A 23,907-nucleotide genomic window follows, 5' to 3' on the forward strand; every position below is an offset into this window, starting at 1 on the left:
GGAATTCTCTAGGAAACAGAAGGGGCGCATGGAGACTGAGAGCAGTTCAGTGTCTTTTGTACACAGCTTTTCTTGCACCAGTGCTCATTTATGTACAGGCACACCCCGCCCCCTCACGACTTGCCAGTGGTTGCTGGAACCCGATCCATGCGAAAAGGAGCACCGAAACCATTCAATGCAATGCCAGCGTCCGAGTCTGCTTCTCCCAGCCATGTTTCTGTCAGGGCCAGGATACAGGCTTCTTTGAATTCATGTTGGTATCAGACATGGGTTTGCACTTCATCAGACTTGTTTCGGAGGGACTGCATGTTAGCAAGGATGATAGAGGGCAAAGGAACGTGCAACAGAGGCCGCCTTGCTCGCTCACGAAAAAAAGAAGTAATTCTCTGATTTTAAATTTACTTAATTATTAGAAGTAAAAGTAAACGAAAATCTTTCATTATGAACTTTATTGTGGCTTCCTTTTAGTAAAGCATACTATTCAAGGTTTCCACAACTCCTTAAACAGCTGACTTTCCCTAAGAGAAAACTACATTTTTATTTTTTTGCGAGGAAGAATCTTTCACTCCAACGAACGAACGAACGAACGAATGAACACGTTTCCTGCAAGGAACGTTTCCTGCAAGTAACGAGTAACAAAGATGCTTAGGGGAAATGTAGTGGAGTAAAAGTCTAAGTTTCCAGAAATATAAATAACGAAGTAAATTACAGATGCATGAAAATTCTACTTAATGGCAGTAACAAAGTTTTTTTACTTATTACATTACAACACTGCCTAAAGCTATAGTGCGTAGTTTCTGTCGCCCCCCATTAGGAATTCTAAATAATGACAACACCACTTTCGTCTGTCATCTACATGATACTATTACATATGCGGTGTTCGGGTCTACTGGATCCGAGTGTAATAACTGTGTAATAATTGTAGGTGCTATGAAACTTAACTGTGTCCTCCTCCTAACTGGGCCTTCTGTGTGTGTGTGTGTGTGTGTGTGTGTGTGTGTGTGTGTGTGTTTGTGTGTGTGTGTGTGTGTGTGTGTGTGTCCGTGTCTGTGCGTCTGTATGTGTGCGTGTCTGAGTGTAGGTGTCTGTGTGCGGGAATGTTGTCTTTCTGCACCTGCTATTCCCACACAAAGTTACAAAAATGTTACATTTCAAGCACTTTCACCTGTTCTGATTAAGTTCTAAGAAATAAGCACCAATAATGATCAAAAATCTTGTTTCTATTTTTTTTTTTTTTTTACCTTTTTTATAATTGAATTTCCTTGTTTTCTCACAAAAAACGAAAATGATCATATGATCATAAATGTGATCTCACAGGGGTAAATGGCAAATATGAACCATCAATTATGTATATATCATTGGTAATTGAGCTAAAGTAAACATCTGTTAGTATTTGTACATACATTTTTATGGCTGTATTGATTTAAAAGCCTAATAATGTGGTGGGTCCACCAGACCCAGGAACATTGGCTGTGTAACAAAAATATGAACACTACACAAGGGTTAATATCAAAACGTTATGCACTAAAGGTTTAACTGTACACAGTGGTAGATGGGAACGTCCTTAATATACAACCTATGTACAGTAGTTTGGGCTGAATCAGGGGATGAAATAGGCGCACATGACTCTTTCTATCTCTTCTCTATCTCAGCTACACTTCTTTCTCCCACTATTCATGTACTTCCTCTGTCTCTTCTCTTTCATCCCCATCTTTTTTTGACCATTTCTCTCTCGATCCCTCCTCCACATCTACTCCCCCCCTTATATCCCCTTCCTCTTCTCTCTTCTCCCTGTGGTGAATCTCTTGCCTGTCATCTCTTCCTTCCTCCTCTTCCACACCTCCTCTCTGTCCTTAAACCCCCCCCCCTTCTCCCTCCATCAGTTCATAATCAGTACAGTGGTTGTGGCTTGGGTCACCCCTCCTCCGAGCATCCAGGCAGATTACAGATCAGCTGAACCTCGCGTGTTCATGCTGGGCCAAATTTAACTGCAAATACAGTATATCCACATCTGTCTTTCAGTTCACTTCACTTTAGTTCCCACAGGGCTGGGCGATACGGAGAAAATCAAACATCACAATATTTTCATCGATATTGCGGCAATATTTTTGGGATGACTATTGGTGCTTTCACAAAATATATACACAATGAGAGTCATGTGGATATAATGATTAAGTGGGTAAAGGCAAATAATAAAACAGCTAGTAAGTCTGGTATGTTTATGACATCACTTTACTTTAATGCAGCCTTTAAAAACCAGCAAAAGAGAACACTGTCATATCACAAAATTATGATATCTAAAATGTCTAAAATCTAGCCTCGTAAATGGATGTCCTTGTAATATCCATACATTGCCCAGCCCTAAGTTCCCATCACTTCAGTGTATTTTAATTCACTTCAATTTAGCTCAGTTACTTTCCCTTTATTTCACTTCAATTCATTTCAATTTAGTTCAAAGTCAAAGTATCTTTATTAGTCTCCCTAAGGAGAAATTTGTTTTGGACACTGAGAGAAATTGCTGCAAGAGTTACAACAGATACACATAACAAGCACAGGGTTAAAACAATTAAAATACAAATGTACAGTAAACATTTGGGCTACTCAAAGAGCTATGCAAATTGCAAATTACCATTTTCTATACTTGTGCAAAAAAGCCATCTTTCCTACAGTCTTCTGTTCTCCCATACATGCCTTACAAACACTCATTCCTACTTCCATAAGCATCCATGCATTCAGTCATAAATAAACATTAATTTATCCATTCATAAATATCCATACATTAAGTTATAAAAATGCATTCATTCCTCCATTCATATCCATACATACATTCAGTCACAGATATACATTAAAGAATTCATAGTCACACGTTCATCGCTGCTCATTAATGAGCTTGACTGAGAGAGGAACAAATGAGTGCTTATACCTGTTATATTTGCACAAAGGAACCCTGTACCTCTTTCCTAAGTTCAATAGCTCAAACTCTGAGGACAACACGTGAGAGTTATCATATAGAATGGTCTTAGCCTGCCTGATTGTTGCCTGATCAAAAAGCTCCTGCAGGTTGAGAGGTGCAGGTGTTCCTATAATTTTGCCTGCCGTCTTAACCAGATTGAAAATCTGAGTTTTGGATTTCACTGTCAAATTTCCAAACCAGCTGGTAATACCATACCGAAGAATTGACTCTATTGTTGCTCTTTAGAAGATTAACATGATATTTTTACAGACCCCAAACACTTTAAGTCTGCGCAAAAGAGAAACGCTGATGAGTTCTGGCACAGACATTTGTTATATGTGTGCACCAGCTCAGGTCATTATCAATATAAACTCCTAGATATTTAAAGGAGGACACCTGCTTGATGTCATAACCATGGATGGCTACATGGCTCTGATCTCCAGCTGATCTTGGTCTACCAGCATTTCCACAGTTTTGCTTGTGTTAATATAAAGTTGGTGTGAATCACACCAGTTGACAAACTTGTCCACAGCAACTTGACTTCATTTTTAGTTCAGGTCACTTCATTTTAATTCACTTTAATTCAGCTACATTAATTTAACTTTGGCTCACTGCCGTACAGTTCACGTCAATTCATCTTAAGTTAGTTCCATTCAGTTTCAATCAATTTAATTCACTTCAATTCATTCCCTATTGCAAATTTCCAATTTTATTCAATTTGGTTCAAATTACTTTAATAGCATCAATAATGTAAACCCAATGTCCTGAATTGTTTTCCCCAAAAGATAGACATTTCAACCATACTGACAGCATACATTCTTTGTTTGCTATCTTTGTACCACCTATATATATATATATATATATATATATATATATATATATATATATATATATACACACATATGTATTGGGGCTTAAAAAGTCAGTCAGTCTGAGCGCATGTCAGGGTTTTGATAGAAACTTTTGCTTTTGGCCTCTGAAGTTTGTTTGTGAACACAGATGCCACATCCAGCAAATCATCTCCAGTATTCATGTCCATGTGTTTCCCGTAATGATGTGAACATAAACGACGTAGCAATCCCCTTCACTCTCTTCACTCTTCCTTTCTCTTTCTCTATCATCGTCTCTCCCTGTCCCTCTCTTCTCTGCTGACTGACAGCTGAGAGAGAGAGGGAAAGAGAGAGAGAGAGAGAGAGAGAGAGAGAGATGGTGTTTTGGGGTATGGGTGGAGGGGGGGGTGGTCGGTAGTTTAGACTCTGATTTGCCTTTGTGGTGTCCTGGAGGCCGGGGAACTGCTGGAGAGTGGGTCCAGTTCCCTCCATCCTTTACTTGGCCTCAGGTCTCATCAGTGCTGTTGTGGGGGAATCTCATTTGTCACACACACACACACACACACACACACACACACACACACACACACACACACACACACAGGGAATGCAGCTGCAGCTAGAGTGAGAGCTGCCACTTGCAGCAGAGCAGCGGAGGTGGCGACAGCGGCAGATTGGCCAGGCCCGGTGATCTGTGACGACAGGCTCCTATGACTGGCAGCTACAGTTGCAGCAGTCCAGCTACAGCTAGCGACAGAGTGTCATTACACTTCCTGTTCCCAACATAGGCAGCAGTGACAAGACACAAGCCACCAACCTAAACCAGGGCCAATGCTGGCCTTTTGTTACAGTAACAGGACTGAAGGTGTTAGCCCTGCTAGCTTCCACTACAGTGTTTGGATGGAACAAACAGCTCGCTATGCTTTTTCCTAAAGTGTTGCACTAAAGAAAAGGTTTCAAAAGATTTCATTAAAATCAAAAATCCATCCTTTTGGAACTTGAATGCGCTTAACAAATTAGATCCATTATCTTGTGGGTGAAGTTCATATGTCGGTCTGAGAGAGGTGCTAGAGGAGAGTTCATGGGAGAGTCCAAATTAGAAAGGTCTCATCTAGGCCTGTAACAATTATTACATTATTGTCAAATCTTCAACTTTTCTTTGTTTAACCGTAATTCATTGCTAACATTAGCTAAGGTCTTAAGGCCAAATTAGATGTGCCAAATTGTAATTATATAAGTAAGTATTGGCACAACAACAAAAATGAGAGGGATACAGTTAGAAAAAATGTTTTATGATAATACAGAGGCGTTGTTTACTTCATATCTGGGTCACATGACAGTGATATAACCAAAATATGTATCCTGGAATTTATTCAAAACTTTAATTTTTTTATTTTTTTATTTTGACAGAAAGAGACAATTATATTGTTAATTGCAATTATTTCAGAGACAATTAATTATACAGCAAAATGTGGACCTGTTACAGCTCTAGGTTCATCCTGAAAGTGCCATGTCCTATTCATAAATATAGCTACCAAAAGGAATGCACTGTAATTCATATATATTCCACGTATTTATCATGTCTTTATGCACCACATTGATTGCCGCTGCGAAGATCCTTGTAGGGAGGAGATTGGGGGGATGGATGGGTCCTAAAACACAGGGCTTTCATGGCAGGGGGCCAGAGTTCATCACCCGGATGAAGTTTAGGAGAAAACTAGGAGTACTACTTAAGTGTAAATGTAAAATTGTAATGTAAATGTTTTAATCCAAACCACAATCTTTTTTCTAATCTTAACTAGTCGTGTTGGTGCCTAAACTTAACTGTAACGACAATTTTGTCATGTTACCGCTCAGCAGTCGCTCTAAATTCCTAAGATATCATACAAATTGTTGTGCTTAAGTTTTGGTACGATATCATACGAACCCTCCAATTGTGCACAAGCAAATCCTTCCAATGTGATATTTTCTGTGTGAATGTGGAGTTTCGGGTTTCGGTTCAGACCTCTTTATCTAGGTTCAAATGAAGCTATATGCACCATGTTGTAGATTTAAAGATGTTTTGCCAACCATCCAGGTGGATCAAACGTTTTGCTGGCTGAGCCAAGGTGTTGCACTCATGTGATACATTACATTACAGTTTTTATGACCTTTGTTTAACATAGCCAAGTCGTAAATATGACCGGGAAAACTTGTAGATTTCGAAAAAGCTCTGAAATATCCAACTTAGCACTTATACATATAAATGTGCCTAAAAACCAAGCAAACATGGACAACTTGTGTCAGCTAAGGTTTATTGTTTAAGGTAATTAAACCTCATTTTAATATACTTCTATATTGGCAATACACAGCATTTTTAAACCCTCTCATGCCCAACTCTGCAATCATACACCTGTCTTGAGTTGTCTCTGATGAAACAGAAAATCAAATCTCTCTCATCTGCACCATCATGCCATTCACACCAGAGACACCAGGACACTTATTCCCCCTTTTCCCCTTCCCCATTTCGATTAGAATAGAAATTTGCATTTCTATTAAAAAATATGGCACACACACACACACACACACACACACACACACACACACACACACACACACACATACACACACACACACACACACACACACACACACACACACACACACACACACACACACACACACACACACACACACACAGCCCCTCTACTCATTATTACTGGTCATGAACACACATCTTCAAGTTAACCTTCTATTCAGCCACTTCACTTTATTATAATGTGATTATAATAACACACATGCACACACAGTGAGAGGTCCACTAAAGTAACACAGCTGTCACGGACGCACCCCCCCCCCGCTCTCTCTCTGGCCTCACACTCTCTCTCCCAAACCATTACAAATCATCCTTTCATCATCTCTTTTTAAATGGATGTGACACATACATAGTAATTCGCAAACTCTAAAGATCCCTATGATTGTGCGTACTTTGAGGAACTGACATATCTTAACAACAACAGTCTTATATGGTTCGCCATAACATTTGGTACACACATTCATGGTCCCCTCAGGATGAAGTCTAATAACTTTAGTGATCCTCTGTGTCCAACAACCTTGGTTTATGACCATATATACCTGCAGAACTAATGACATTCCCATCAGCCTCAGCTGCACGCCTTATCAAATGCTAGCCCACTAACACAGTAAGGTGAACATTACAATTTTACCTCCTTAACGTCGGCATTTTAAGCATTGTCATTGTGAGCATGTTAGCATTTAGCTCAAAGCACCACTGTGACTAAGTACAGCCTCACAGAGCCACTAGCATGGCTGCAGACTATTATTCAAAAAAGACAATGTTGTGCACATCCATGTAGTTGCTGGTGCAGGACAAAAAAGTGAATGTTCCTTGTGCCTGTATTAAAGCATTTTTCCGGAGCATTAAGCTGTTGTGCGGACTTTACCTTCTTTGAGCAGACTCTTATTCAATTTGACTTCAGGAGTAAAATCAGGTTTGGGAAAGTCCCTTGGGTCAAAGGAAGAACAAAGCCTGAGCTCTTGATGCTCGTCAACACAAAATGACAATGGGCCCCTAGAAAATCAAAGCAGCTCCATTGTGGGAAAGTTAAAAAGACAAAACGTCTTTATTTACATAAAAAAAGTAAAAAAAAAAAAACTGAAGCCAACGACATCTTTCACCTCACGTTTAAGATGTTGCCTAATTCTTCTAAAACTCAGTAACACTCAATAACACACATATACGTCTGCCAACCAGATAACAACTAACTACAAACACATGAACACATTTAATATTTTTCACACTCCAAGCAACACAACTACACATATTTTCATTTTTTCCAGTCAGGTAGATTTCACTTTTCAATAAAATGAACCTAGATATAGATTTTACACATATTAACACTGACTATGAATGTATTTCCAGTTTCTCACAGACTAACAAATGCTACATGTTTTATACACCTGACAAACCCAAAATGTGAAACCACCAGGCGGTGTTTAGCAGTAACGCCGGGAGTGTGGCGATAAAAGCATCTAATGAGCCCCCTCTAAAAGTGGAGCACGGATGTTGTGATGAAAATAAAATGTATTTGCGCAGTCTTCATTGCTAATTGTATTTATTATGATCGTTATTAATAAGGTTAATCAGATTTTTGGAGGACAGGTTTTCATCCCATGCTGTGTTTGCATGCAGTCAGATAGAATGGAAAAACTAATTGCCTATTTGTAAGTTTAACTGCAGCTTTTATCATCCTCAACATGTTGGAAACATATTTATGATAACACACATACAACTTACATATGAAGTAATTTAATTTTATGTAATATAAACATTTCCAGACTAACCGGCCTTTGCTTTGATAAAGTTAGTTATGCAAGTCATGCTAAAGATTTGGGGTGTTTCTGATTCATAGAGTGTGGTCTAGACCTACTCTATCTGTAATAGTGTCTTGAGATAACTCCTGTTGTGATTTGACACTTCAAATAAAATGTAATTGAATTCAGATGATTGTTGATTGTGAATCCATTCTTGGTCCTGCCATGTTGGATCTGCCTAAGGGAGGGAGGTTAAAAAAATTTACCTGGCCATGGATTATTTTCTGGAAAAATGTGCATTCTTTTAATATTTTAATGTTTAAAAAAATAGTACATGTAATTTCATTTTGGCTGAAGATACTAGATATATATAACAAAAAAGTTTCATAAATTAGTGCAGCTAGCGGTGGCAGAAATACAACCTCATATCTAAACCAGAGAACGTTGGTTGCGGTTTTGAGCGTTAAGGTTGCGATTTAAAGCATGTATACGTTATTTTTTATAACAGGATATGAACCCCACTCCCAGGTGAAAGTCCTGTTTGTTTGACCCATCCACCCCCCCCCAACTTGCCTCCTTATGTGGAAATTTAGACTTCGTCAACTTACTTCCTGTTTGGCTCACTTCATAACTACTACAGCCACTAGAGGGCGTAGGTTTTTTTTTAAAGATAATTTTTTGGGGGCATTTTTAGGCCTTTATTCTTCACAGGACAGATGAAGACATGAAAGAGGACAGAGAGGGGGAACGACATGCAGCAAAGGGCATGTTGTTCGGTCAGAGTCGAACCCGCGGTGGTTGCGTCGAGGAGTAAATCTCTATGTGTGCGCCTGCTTTAATTTACGTTAAAAACACAACACAAAATTACTGTACGTTAGACTGCAATTTGCTACATTCTGCTACATCTTAAAAAAGAGAAAGCTAATCTATTTTCATTCCTTTACTGCAATTACTTTTCATTTTGTGCATGTGGAATGACAAAAGCCTCCTGAAGCATACTGCAGCAGTATATGTCATTACTGTGACAAACACTGTGAGGTAGCACCAGTCATGAAATAAATAGGCGTCCTTTTTATTGTAATGGAATCTTGGTTCATGCTATTAAATGGTGTTGTAGTCAAGACCACCTAAACCGAGACCGAGTCATCACCAAGACTAGAGTGTATCGAGACCGAGACAAGACCAAGACTTTGAGGGGTTGAGACCGAGACAAGACCAAGACTTTAAGGGGATGAGACCGAGTCAAGACCGAGACTTTGAAAGGTTGAGACCGAGTCAAGACCAAGACTTTGAGGGGTTGAGACCGAGTCAAGACAGAGACAAGACCAAGACTTTGAGGGGTTGAGACCGAGACAAGACCAAGACTTTAAGGGGATGAGACCGAGTCAAGACCGAGACTTTGAAAGGTTGAGACCGAGTCAAGACCAAGACTTTAAGGGGTTGAGACCGAGTCAAGACCAAGACTTTGAGGGGTTGAGACCGAGTCAAGACCGAGTCAAGACCAAGACTTTGAGGGGTTGAGACCGAGTCAAGACCAAGTCAAGACCAAGACTTTGAGGGGTTGAGACCGAGTCAAGACCAAGACTTTGAGGGGTTGAGACCTAGTCAAGACCAAGTCAAGACCAAGACTTTGAGGGGTTGAGACCGAGTCAAGACCGAGTCAAGACCAAGACTTTGAGGGGTTGAGACCTAGTCAAGACCAAGTCAAGACCAAGACTTTGAGGGGTTGAGACCGAGTCAAGACCAAGACTTTGAGGGGTTGAGACCGAGTCAAGACCAAGACTTTGAGGGGTTGAGACCTAGTCAAGACCAAGACTTTGAGGGGTTGAGACCTAGTCAAGATCAAGACTTTGAGGGGTTGAGACCAAGTCAAGACCAGACCAGTGCGAGACTGCCAGAGCTTCTCCTCCTGTCACCAACATTCTCTTTCTTGGGAGGGTGTGTTAAGGGGGGCAGGGAACGGGGGTTAACAGTAACACATTTCAAAATAGAAATTAGTCAAATTATTGGTTACATTTGAAGCAGGAAGTTTTACATCCAATCACAGTAATGATGTTAACACATACAATTAGACAATATTGAGGTAATTTAGTTATATCCCTGCAGTTGTGGTCTTTACAGGTCTTGGAATATAATCCCAAACCCTCGTTATCTGAGACCGAGACAAAAATGTGGTTGATTCCGAGACGAGACCAAGACCTTCAAAAAGTGGTCTCTCGAGACCAAGATCTCAAGTACTACAACATTACTAATGAATGCAAACATACATTAAAGATACTAAAAGACAATTGTGACACATATTGTAATGCTTCCTGTTGGTAGAGTTGTTTCAGGTCATTGTGTAAAGAGTGGCAGGGTGTTAGTGCTGGGAGACAGATGTCAGAGTTCTGGTACAGGAGTTGATCCGGAGATGTGGATCAAAAGTTCTGGTTGCATCAGCGCATTCTGGATGTGAGATTAACTGTTTTTCTTAGTTGCATGGCAGTAAAGAGAACCGTCTGAACAGAGTCAACTCAGTAAATGGAGAAGTGTGTTACCAAATGTAAAAAACGGAAATTATTGATGAATTTCTGGGAAGAAGATTCCCTCTGAGGTACAGTGAAGTTTCCATCTCATAATGTAGTCACAGTGCTGTTTAAGAATTTGTTGCTTACTGCTAATGCTGTCCCTGGTCCTAATGGTATTTTTCACATGGTATTGTTTCTTTTTTGTTTGTGTTTAATGTACGTAAAGCAACAGGTGGTGTGGTCAACAGCTAATAAATATACCAGCATATGAATGCACGCAGTAGTTAATGTTTTCCCTTGTGAATCAAGTGCTAAGTGAACATTTCCTCTCTCTGTGATTGGTGCAGGTGAGTCAGTACACCTTTGCCATGTGCAGCTACCGAGAGAAGAAGGCCGAGCCGGTGGAGCTCCTCCAGCTGGACGGTTACACTGTGGACTACACCGATCCACAGCCAGGTAACACAGCTGGCCACTGCATTCCAACAGGCAGCGCCGATGAATAATAAGTGTATAACAATAACTATTTGAAGTGCAAATGTGTTGTTAAAGCCCCTGCACGCCCACAGTCCAGCCCTTATTAGATCTCTTCTCAGGACTGTGAACGTGTGCACACGTCTTGGGCGTAGTGCTACAATCTGTTGCTTCACAAAACAAACATGTAACAGAACAAGCATTCTAAAATCAAAATAAAATCAACATAAAAACATAAACATATAAGCATCTTAGGACATAAAGGAAGGACACATATGACTGTTCAGACAATTGTTAAAGTGCGAAGTGCAAAAAGTGCTTGTGTATTTACTGCACTTTGCTCAGTTGTGCTTTACTACTGGAGTTCAGCAAACTGTGCTTGATTGACAGGCGGGACAATTTATGGCGGGACAGCAAGCTAGAGAAGTATGCAAAAGTGCGGCAGACCCACCGACCTCCACAAGGAGACAAAACATTCCCTTATCATGCAGCTGCCTAGATGCCCTGAACCTATAGAGGCACAAAGTTGAAGTACACCTCTGCCTGGAAACTAGGGTTGGGCATCGTTTTGATCGTTTTTTAAAATTCTGATTCCAATTCAGATTCTTCCTTTCGATTCCGGTTCTTATTAACCCTTGTTTTGTCTTCCATTGGACCATGCACTTGTCATCCTGGGTCAACACTGAAATTTTTTTTTTGGCCCCTTTTTCCCCCGTTTTACACTTCCTTTCACTACCATGTATGAACACCACTAACACCAACTTATTACTAATTTTACACTTCTTTTTGGAATTCATGGTCAATAAACCTTATTTATAGGAAATTATACCTAATCCTGGAGTTAAAAAAAAGCAAAGATTATGAATTATTCAGACTAATAATAAAGGTAGGATGATCACAGAAGGGTCAACGTTTAGTCAGGATACTGTTTCAAAACATTTAGATTTTTTTTTTTTCAAATGCAAAAAAAATTTAACAAAACACCCAAAATTCAATGAAAGTAGAGAACCAATCTTTTGTCGTACTTGGGTAATTACTATTAGGTAGAAACAAAGAAACCCATATTTCTGATATAGATATTTAGAAATATCACATTTTGGGTCAAATTTGACCCAAAGACAACACAAGGATTAATTCTCGATTCCGATTATTTGAGAGGTGGAGTGGAAACGGGTCACGTGCTTATTTTGCAGATAAGAGGGAATTTTTTATTTTGATTCAATGGTGGTTCACAGTTTTACCAACTTTTTCAATGGAACACTAGAGTGACGCTTACTGTGCTCTATGGCTTCAACACAACAAGCGCCTGGAAGTATGGAGGTCGCTACGGAAACCAAAACTTGCATGTGTTAAATTTGGAACTGATCATCGGATTCAAAACGAAATTTTTCGATTTATGATTCCAATAAAAAAATGATTCCATTGGAATCGTAATTTTTTAAACGATTCCAAGTTGGAACTGGTTCTGGTGCCCAATCCTACTGGTAAGGTTATGAGGTTATGTTGGACCCTGACCTGAATGAGACCTGGGGTAGTACTGTCTCAGCTTACATAGCATGAGTTCATAAGCTGGAAATTCCACAAAATTGGACATATCTAAAGGGTTACAAACTGAAATATGTGCTCCTGTGAACACATCAATCCTAACCTTCCTCTGTCCATCCTTCAGGTCTAGACGGCGGTCGCACGTTCTTCAATGCTGTGAAAGAGGGCGACACTGTGATCTTTGCCAGTGACGATGAGCAGGACCGGATCCTATGGGTACAGGCCATGTACAGAGCTACCGGCCAGTCACACAAGCCAGTTCCTCCCACCCAGGTCCAGAAACTCAACTCCAGGGGGGGCACAGCACCACAGCTCGATGCACCCATATCTCAGTTCTGTAAGTTTTCAACTCTCAGAGTCTAATTTGTCTTTTACGCCGACCTTACACCAAATGACTTTTTAAGCGATTCAACTGTTGCAGACTATTTTCCAATATCTGAATGAAATCCTGAGTCTGTTTCCCGTCTTGACGTTCGACAAAATCAAACGTGTTTGATATTATCTATTGTACTAAGTTTTAAGTCTTGGTAGTGAAGTTATATCATGTGAACATTGTAAACAACCAATGGGTGCGCTCCCTCCAGCACCAAACAGGAAGCAGCAAACGGCTAGTGCCAGTGGTGTTAATGGTAGCTATATCGCAGCGCTAAGCTAAACACTAAAGAGGGAAAGTTGCAGATTTTCAACCCTTCTGAAGCGCGTCATCCAACAGGAGCTTTACCGGCGGATAAACGCAGACCTCCGGGTACTGGTGACATTCATCTGCATGTACAGCATAACAGAAAATCTGCAAACTTTCCCTCAAGTTACCAGCTAACGCTAGCGGTAGCTAGCTAGCTTGGTTAAATTTTTGAAAAAGAATCTAGTTGTAGTCTTGCAGTGTGTAGTAATGTGATCCCCAGTCTTTACATATTATGAGTCTTTAACATTAGATGTGAGATGATTGTCTTTATGTGTGTCAGACTGTGGTCTTTTCAAAGTCTGTTCAAAGTCTTTTAGTGTATGGTAGGCATTAGTTCACACATTACACAAATGCTTTGCCCCAAAAAAGATGCAGCCATGCCATTGTCTAATTTTTGTTTCACTAACTTGATGACGTAGCATCCATTGTAGTTGGTCAACTTACTTTTTGGCAAACATTTTTGAGCCTTCATTCAAATACTTGTTATATTTTCAACAGTTAAAGATATAGTGCGTAGTTTCTGTCACCCCCATGAGTAATTTGAAGTAATGACAACAACACTGTCAGAGCATCCACTTGATACAAGCCTTCGGTGATCACACCCCCAGCCCTCCTCCACGCAGTTGCTAGTAGCATTTAACCCGTCAAATTAAGGAGGACATTGATTGATTGAACTCATTGTAGGAAATGGGATACTCTTGTCTATCACAGCCCCATGTTTTGTTTTGACATGAAGATCATTCCTATCGCAGCATCGGAAGCCTACTTCTACGCTCTGTATTCATATTGTAAAATATGAATATTCGGCCATTCTTTTTCATCGCTCACAGCATCTTGTTCTCTCTTCTTCTGCTCCTGCTGTACAGTTGTCCTTGCAACATTTGTTACACATTAGCCAAATATGTTGTTAGTTTGTCCTGCTCATGTACTGTACATGTGCTCAACTGCTACTATTATTCTTTCTCTGTGTGCTGCTTGGCTCTTTGTTGTACAACTGCTGTAGTGTTAAAGTGTCGGTGGCTTTGCTGTGTGTCTTTATGTTTCTCTGTTTGTTCCTTCTTCCTTTTCTTCTTCTTCTTCTTCTTCTTCTAAACCCTGACCCTGCTATCTTGTAGCTGGATTAAAGGGTAAGTGTTTCCCTCTTCTTTCTTTTCTTCTTCCTTCTGTTGGCCATCGCGCTTCCTCCTGTGATAACTTTCTGGTGTTTCTGTGGAAGGACAGAAATAAAAGACACACTAACATGCATGCTTTGCCGTTGTCTGCATATTTGCCATGTGTACAGCAGGGACTGACTGTTCATGTGTCATGGATCAGCCTACAAAAATGCTGCATTGTAGGTCAGGGTTATGTTTTATAAATGTTTCTTGAGTTTTTTTTCACGAGGACTTCATTGTGATTGCTGCAAAGCTATAGCATGTTTATTTTTTGAGAAAATGTGTGATGGTTGCCATATCACCTCCGTTAGAAAAATTCGCCACAAGTCTGCCTCATTTAGGATAAGACTACCATTTTGCAAATGTGGTGTATTTTTTTTTTCATGGGAAGGGTGTTTTTTTGATTATATACATTTCTGTTTAATTGTTTTGAAATTGCTTGCTCTGCAAATTCTTATATATTTTCTTCTAGCAATGTCAATGTTCTTTTCTCAGTTAACAACATAACTGAGAATAATGTAATTATATTTAGAAGAGGTAGATTTGTCTCCCTCAAAGAAGCGGTAAAAATAACAGTTCAGGGGGCTCAAAACATGTATGGAAAACATGAACTGTCTACTTTGCTACATTGGGCAGTTAAAGAAAGAAATATAAAGTCAGTTGGAGAACAGTTAGATAGAAAACAGGATGCCAGCTCTACAGGATGAAAGGAAGACAGAAAGAAAGAAAGAAAGAAAGAAAGAAAGAAAGAAAGAAAGAAAGAAAGAAAGAAAGAAAGACAGGAGCGTGAAAAAAAAGTGATTCCTTGTGATTTTGATTGTCATGTCTTTTATGTAGCTTTACATTTTGGAGTTTCTGGCTTTAACAAGGTCTCATTTTTGTCTCAGATTTGTTGTTGAGATGTACATGATTCCTAAAAAAAAACATCCCCAAACATGTGATGATGTTTTGAATATGCAGAAACATTTGCACCATAAATTGTTGAATTAGAATTCACCAATATGCAGAAAGTTTTGAACATTTGCACCATAAATTGTTGAATTAAAATTCACCAATATGCAGAAAGTTTTGAACATTTGCACCATAAATTGTTGACTTAAAATTCACTAATATGCAGGAAATCGTGTGTTTGACGCTCAAAATGTTTCCCCCCCAATGTTGAACCCTCGCCCTTGACTATTATTGTATTTAACTGTACGTCAGTCAGGATCCAACTGCTGTGCAAAGATTTGTGTATTGTTTTTGAAAGAAGGCAATTTTAGGTTGAAGAAAGAAAGAAAGAAAGACATGCTCCTGCAGGCCATTGGGGCTTTGTCAGTACATGACTGCACAGTAGGCCTGTCACGTTGTCAAAAAATCAAGCTCTAATGAAATATGCGTTAGTTGGAATTTGTTTGAATGCAAACCTCGTCGCCTGACCAATGCTGTTAAGAATTAAAGTTGCTCTGTTCATTCTCTGAATGACAAGCGAACGTTACTGTAAGGCAGCTACATTTTACAAGTCAATAAAAACTGCCTTACCTTTATCAACCAGTTTTATCAACATATGACATGTAGATTATCTCATAGATACTGTAGGGCTATGGGATGGGAATCGAGAACCAGTTCCAGTTGAGAACCGCTTCCAAATTGTCCTATCCGTCGGAATCTTATGCCTCCGAGCTTATTAATTCCTTTTATTGATGCCGCCATGTTTTTCTGTCAGTTGCACATTGCAATTGCTGCTGGAAACTTGCAACAAGAAAGAGGCATGGTGGAAAGTGTGGCTTTATTTCACGTAGAAAGATGACAACACTGCTGCTCTTATAATATCTGGAACATGATCATTTGAACAAAGTACGGAAACCGCAGCAATATGCTGAAACATCTTTTTACATAACATGGTCTAACATTCCAGGAATGCCATGTATTTGACACTCTACGCACAATATGTTATAATAACATCAACACCACGCAGGCGGGCTTAGCAGAAGGTTTCTATGACTCAAACCTAAATTAAAACAAATGCTGCACAAATGTTCTCCCATTTCATCTACACTGTGTTCAGACTCAGACATATGGATGAAGCAGTTGCGTTGACGCTGAAAAACCTGCTTAGGCTTACTTCTTTTGACACAGAAAACTGACCAGGAATCAATATGGAAACCGATACAGAATAGGACAGATAAGCATCGATAATGACATTGGTATCAATAAAATCTTATCAATTCCCATCCCTACTCACATATGAAAAAAAAGGCATAGACTTGCCTGTATATCAGTTACCAAAAACATGAAAACTTCAAGAACATTTCAATGGACTGAATCTATAGAACATAAACACAATACAGCACATAAAGAGAACTGGGTGCAGACCTACACTTTGAATAAATAAAAAGTGCTTCCTGTGTGCATTTTGTGTAGGTGAATCTAGTGAGCGAGCTGTTTTTGACACAACCACCGGAGTCCCACTGAGTCCCAGCAGCTGGTAATTACCAAGTTAAAAGTGCCAGCCAATGAATAATACAGTGTGGTTGCTGCACAATTAAATCAGGCAGCAATCAGTCAATGTTACCAAATAACTACTTGTCAGTTCACACCTGGAGCAGCGCAATGAATAATATAACATCATGTCACCCCCACCCACCCAACCCCCGACTCAAATCAAAATAGACCGCATTAAAACATTGTAACAACAAAGACGGAATTAAGAGCTGTGTTTTCCGCTGCCTGAGAGGTGAAACAGATCTGCACAGTTTACTACTTTTTCTTTTTATGATGACTCATTGTTTAATTTGTTTTGACATATTGTAGTGCGGTAAAACAAGATTGTAATCATACTGTAGCTTGAGTGAAATTATAAAGTTTGAGAGGCTTTTTTTCTGTTCAATTTAATTTTGTTTTCTTTTCTATCGTACTTTTTTTTTTACCTATATGCACGTGGACGGATGTGAATGCTAATTCTGATATATCCTGGTTCTCCTATAATAATGTTCAGTGTTAAACTTTGTAGTCTCTACGAATTACATTCATATACATTTCATTTGCACTGGCTAATACTATATAATAATTTTGGAGGCATTGAAATGATGCCTGGATTTCCATTATTTCAATATAACAATGAGATGCTTATACTGAAGTTACTGTTAACATATTGAATTAGATATTCTATAACATCTGCCTCGGGCAACTAAAGCATGGTAAAGGTTTTAATTTTATGGTTCTCTTTAGTACTCAAAGTGCTTGGTTTTGGTTTAACACTCACTCAGTACAGGAAAGGATGTGAAGTGCACTCTCTGGTTTCCCCCACCCGCCTTCCTATTACTTTTTCATATGATGCACTTTAAATGTTGTACTAACTGCATTTAAACAATATGTTGCAGCTAACATAATAAGCATCATGTATTCTCTTAAACATATTAGCCAAAGTCTCATACTGTATAGTCTAGCTTTGCCAGACCCTCCACCAAAGCGCGCTGAAAGAGGGTCTGGCTACTCCACACAGCATTCGGGGATGTTGGAAAAACGTGCTCTGGTTTAATGGCATTTGTTTAAACCAATCAGAATCGTCATGGACGGTGCTAAACTCCGCACGGAGCCGCTGCAAAATAGTTGTGCGAGAGAAAACTCAGATTGTACAGATAGTCTAGCTAGCTGTCTCAATTTACCCTGCAGTGACCTGAGGAGTCTTCATAAATCCACCGAATTTAAAATTCCAACACAAAGAAAGCGGAAGGAAACGGAAAAGACATGCATCCGGCGGAATTTCCTGCAGCACCGGAGCAATCCCGGAAGTGGAACGCGAAGGATATAGACTACATACTGTATGACAGCAATCAGTAGGAGACAATAAGTAAATGCATAGGTCATAGATTCCCACACTTTTTAACCAAAGGCTTTTCCATGAATGTAGTGAATGACTGCAGGTTAAAGCCTAGAGACATTTGAAATTGTTTTCTATGACATATTACACCTGTTACTATCTCAACTTTGAATTTTGAAGACATTTTGTCCATGCTATTTCTCACTTATTTAGTGGTAATGTGTGTTCAAATGTGTGCTGATTTGTGCTTAGTTTATTCACTTCTCAAAAAATGAATCCATGCGCGCACATGCACGCACACATGCATGCACGCACACATGCCAGACACACACAACCGCTGCGGAGGAGGCTAGTTCACACAGCATTCCGGCATGGGAGAAAAACACGCTCTGGTTTATTGACATTTCTTTAAACCAATCACAATCGTCTTGGGCGGTGCTAAGCTCCACACGGGGCAATGGCGCTGATGCAAAATAGTCTCGGGAAGGAAGTTGTTTTGGTGGTGTAAGTTTTAAAAGTTGTTTTAGTCGTACAACAGAAAACTCAGATTGGACAGATAGTCTAGCTAGCTGTCTGGATTTACCCTGCAGAGATCTGAGGAGCAGTTAACCATAGTCCTCATAAATCCACCAGAGTTTAGAACGCCAACACAAAGGAAGAGGAAGGTGACGAAAAGAGAGACATGGCCGAATTTCCGGCGGCACCTGAACAATCCCAGAAATGAAATGTTGATAAAGACTAGGTGTGCAGTGCTGTGGATTGGAGAGACTATTTGTTAGGGCATCAATAAGGTTCTTCACATGGGTAGTGACAGAAAGATCTAAATGTCTTTCATGGTCAGTCCACAAAAAAAGCAAGCCACGTGCTAAATAGCCCCAAATGCTTTTGACCATCAAACCCAGGACCAGCAGTGCGTCCGCTGCCTCCTGGTTCCTCTCCTCTGGATCTATAAATGAATAGCAGCCATCAATCATTGTCAGGGCCGTCCTTCCCCAGCCCAGACAGACGGGGGTGACTAATGTCACTGCATGTTACTGTCCAGCCCTCCCGCCTCCGTTTCCGCTCACTCACATCAAACAGACCTGACAGGCCACCAGCTACAGACCAAAGGGGCACCACAATGTCACCTTTTTAGATTTTTGGGGGAGGGTGGGGGGACTTGTTGAGGGGACACAATCAGCTCCCAGCATCCCGCTCTTTGTTTTGTTTGTTGATTGACAGCTGGGGCGCCTTCGTTGGGCAGTGAAGAGGACTTTGGCTGACAAATCTCTTGATCACTGCGTAGCTCGGTATAACCTTCATTCCCATCCATCCCAGGTTTGTCCTGACTGATGGGACAAGGCTGTGTTCACACTCCCACTGTCTCTTCATCATCAAAGTTTAATTGAACCTACGAAGAGCTGCCCAGTGTGTTGTTCTGTTACTCTTTGGGCCAGAATTGATTATACAGCTCACAGCAATGAAAACATAAGCAATGTTAATTAATATTTTAGGCAGCACTCTTTCTGTTCATCAAAATCACTTCCTCGTTCACTCATTCACTGCTCCCCCTGTGTCAAAATGTCTTTCTAAAACCGTAATTATTTTTTTTGTGATTACATGGTGTATAATCATAAATAAAGATGTTTTTAATCAAATGACCACATACCAGTTGTCATACTAAAAAGCTGAGCTGGGGCCAGATAGCTAGGACTACTGGATGTTGTTTGGGTCCCAAACAATCTAAAGTGTGCGGTATGCACTGGACTTGAAGAGGACACAACAGTGGCCCAACAGCAAATCAGTGCTTTTATTGCACATTAAATGCAATGGGGTTTCAGTATTGATTTTTTAATACTAGCAGTCCGGTTGAAGGTGATATAACGCCAGTGTCTGTAAGCAGATTCATGGGTGGTGTAAGGTTAGATGCTAGCGTCTACTCCAAAAAACTGTTTAGGTTATTTGGCAAGAGCAATGAGGTGCAACATTAGCTCAGCATTTTAACATATCATTACAGTATATAGAATTGGCAAACGTATTGACATGTAAATCTCTCATCCAAGAAAGTGGAAACTGCAGGTTCCCCATGTCCCCTTTGTACCTCAGCAAAGCCTGTTGGGGCCAGCCTGCAGGTTTGCATGGATTTACAGCCCCCAGCAACACTGGCAAAGAGAAAGCAAGACTTTCCCCAATCCCTCTTATAGCACCCTGATGTATGTAGAGCACACCACCAGGCAAGCAAGTGAAAAACCTGTTGTCAAATTCTATTTAAGCCTCCTATTTTGCGAACAATTAAGATTAGTGTGGGGCCACCACATCCTCTGCTCATTCTGAGATGTTCAGGACAGCGATTAATTAGAGGCCACTCCAGGGATTAGGGCCGGGGCCACTGCATTGAAGTGGCATTAGAAATGGGGAGGGTTGATGGGTGTTGTGGGGCTGTTGGATGGTATTATGGGTAAAAGCTCTAGACCTTGGTTACTTTTGAGTTGCAGGATTAATTAAGGTGGCTGGCGTAGCATTTAACTGACCTATCAAGGTAAACGCAATATCTTTTTATAAGGCAGTAGACTTGTCCAAAGCGTAGAGAAGTTGTAGCTTGAGTCTGGTAAAGGCAGTCCATTACAGCGACTTCTAATTCTGAAGGGTTCTCTTTTATTTACTATTAAAATGCCAGTCAAAAGACTCTAAGTGCATTTTAGTGAGTTAACTGGGAACGTAACACTCTCACTACAGATTGCACAGACATGTCTGGAAGACTTTTTGGTTGTTTGTCATCTTTTTTAGAGGTAATCCCTAAAATAAGAAACCATTAGGCCATTATGCTCTCAAATCCAGATTAGTTTACAGTGTTAATCCACATATCTCAAACATGTTGATTTCTGGTGATTGTGATGGCTTTTTTTCATCCATTGTTTATGTTTATGCCAACAGCTGATTTCTCGTAGAATTCAACTAAGAGTTACACAATTTTATGCCAGCATTTTGATTTTGACTGTTGCATCAACCTAGAACATCAAAGTGGAAGCTTGGTTAAATCTGAAACTACTTCTTCACTAACTAATGATGATGTGCCCCAGCAAGGCAATTAACTCATATGTTTATGAGTGTACCTTTTCAGCGGGCGGGCAACAGTAAAATGCTGTAGTCGCTGTGTTTGTACTCCTCCCTGCAGGTACTCATAAACGCTGACTTGATCTTGCAGTCTTGCACCTTGTCTAAACTGGCCACAGTCCTCAGTATCTACCTCATTGGATGTGTACTGCTATGCTGCTATGTTTTGACAGCACTCACAGTCCTATACAAAATCAATGGAGTTACACGCATTGGTAGAATATAGACTTAAACCTGAAAAGATGTTTAGAGCTACATAGGTTTAATGTGATGTGTATAGACATGAATGTCTGACTGTGCATGAATACAACATGAATCTCAGACTTCAGAACTAACCATAAACCTTCAGATCAGCTCCTGAAAGCTGCCTGGAAAACTCTCCTGTCAACCTTAACCTTTTACCTGCTTGTTGAGTCAAAACCTCCAACCCTGATGAAGGGCCCATAATGGAGTCAATGCTGGACACTTTACCTAATCACTGATTGGCACTTATTTAAAAATGTGATCACTTGTTTAGATAATAGAGTGCTGTTAAATCATCACTTGTACCCACTGTAAATTATGGCATTGATGTCTTTTCACACTTTTCAGAGTTTTAACTTAAACTTGCAGTTAACTTTAACCCTTGTTGTAAAGGTGTGTACAGCATTGCTGTAATTGTTGGCACTTCATAGGATTTTCTGTTCCACATAAGAATTAAGTGAGTGCCATGGTGAACTTTATTCAGTTTTTTTCTGTCAGGCACACACATCTGCCTCCTGTTTCTTTCCTTCTTTCTTTCTTTCTTCCTGTCTGGCTCCTCATTTGATGGGTAAATGGCTGTTTACAGATGCTGATCGAGCCCAGAAGCACGGCATGGATGAGTTCATTTCAGCCAACCCCTGCAACTTTGACCATGGCTCGCTGTTTGAGCTGGTACAGCGCCTCACTCTGGACCACAGACTCAACGACTCCTATTCCTGCCTGGTAAGGAAAGGCTCTTTAAAGTAACTGAGAAAAATCAAACCCTGCCTGCACAAATAGTGCATAATTGTTGGATTCTCTTTTTGGAAAGTTACTAAAATTGTTGCATGCCCACTTGATTACACTGTCAGAAAGGTGTGGGGGAGGTGTTTCAGTAGTGATTGGATGATCTCACAATCTTCGTTTGAAGGAGGCTGAGGACCTGACCTGCACTTTCCACCAGGCGCTTCTGTGCTGCGTTCTGGCTGCACCGCAGTTTTGTTCCGTCCTCCGTCACGCGCCATACCACACCGGGAGCGTCTCAGAAGCAGAGCGTCTCAGAAGCAGAGCGTCTTGCTGCCCGATTTGCAGATTTTATTGTCTCTACAAGTACTTGAAAGAACAATCACGTGTTTATTAAACTGGTATCTACCTTCCACTCTGAGCTTTCCTGCAATTAAACTCCATGCCTTCTCTTTTCTGGCATTGTCCTTATTAAAAGGATTTGTAATGACGCATTATGTTTTTTTACCTCCAAGATGAATCTCTCGTCATCCATGGTGTTGTAGAGGTGTTTTGGTAAATTGACTGGACGATCTCACTGTTTCACTGCCTGGCTGTCCGAACCCCCCGCGGCCTGTGTGAAAATAGACCTGGCGCGTATCTTTAGCAGAGCGCAGACCCCCTTCACGCACGTTTCTAGGACGCACCGTGACGCAAGTGGTGGATTATCAAGCATTAACTTGGATAGCTGGGATTGCCATTGGAACCCAGCGCAGACACGCCCGGTGGAAAATAGGGGTAAGGACCTAATACAGCTAGATGAATGTCTGTACAGTCTTTACAAACACCGACTGCCAAACACAGCTTGGCAAAGGTTCACTTCATTCAAAGACCCATATGTCCTATACACACCTAATCTATGTTGTATCTATGGGTAAAGATACCAGTATTGTGAAGCATGCTGCCAGGCTTGCAGTCTTGTATTGAATATGTATGTGTGTGCTAACATCTGTTTGCCTCACACAGAAATGTTTGTTTGTGTTACCCACAGGGCTGGTTTAGTCCCGGTCAGGTGTTTGTCTTAGATGAGTACTGTGCTCGCTACGGCGTTCGAGGCTGCCATCGGCATTTATGTTACCTGAGCGATCTGTTGGAGAGGGCTGAGAACGGAGCCATGATCGACCCCACCCTGCTGCACTACAGCTTCGCCTTCTGTGCCTCCCATGTCCATGGAAACAGGTACAAATCAATGTGCTTACTAGTCCCATGTCCTTCATTTCCCCCAACTACCATTGAATGCTAAAATGATTGAAGCACAAAAAGATTTTTTTATTGTCAAAACTGAAGTTGAAGGAAAGTTTATTTATACAGCACATTTCAGCAACAAGGCAACTCAACCTGCTTTACATAAAACATTAAAGAGCAATTAAAAGCAATTAAAAACAAAAACTTTTGATAAAGAGAATAGAAAATAAAAAAAGCTAAAATAGAATAGGACAGGTATGACATGCATGAATAAAAGTTATAGCGCATGGTAAGAAATGAACAATTACCTGATATATTAAAAGGCAGTGTCAAACAGAAAGGTCTTCAGTCTTGATTTAAAGAACT

General features: G+C 40.3%; 1 protein-coding gene across 8 annotated transcripts in view; it reads left to right on the forward strand.

The window, feature by feature from the left end:
- Window positions 1–23,907, forward strand: part of cadpsa (Ca2+-dependent activator protein for secretion a) — a 236,621-nt gene that overhangs the window by 107,682 nt on the left and 105,032 nt on the right. For all 8 annotated transcript variants that reach the window (XM_036002087.1, XM_036002088.1, XM_036002089.1 and 5 more), the window contains exons 10-13: window positions 10,952–11,060; window positions 12,745–12,957; window positions 22,181–22,317; window positions 23,348–23,535. In XM_036002087.1, coding sequence (XP_035857980.1) covers window positions 10,952–11,060; window positions 12,745–12,957; window positions 22,181–22,317; window positions 23,348–23,535 — 647 coding nt within the window. The remainder of the gene's footprint in view (window positions 1–10,951; window positions 11,061–12,744; window positions 12,958–22,180; window positions 22,318–23,347; window positions 23,536–23,907) is intronic.

The sequence above is a fragment of the Sander lucioperca genome, chromosome 6 (genome assembly GCF_008315115.2).
Source record: "Sander lucioperca isolate FBNREF2018 chromosome 6, SLUC_FBN_1.2, whole genome shotgun sequence".
In the NCBI taxonomy this organism is placed as follows: Eukaryota; Metazoa; Chordata; class Actinopteri; order Perciformes; family Percidae; genus Sander; species Sander lucioperca.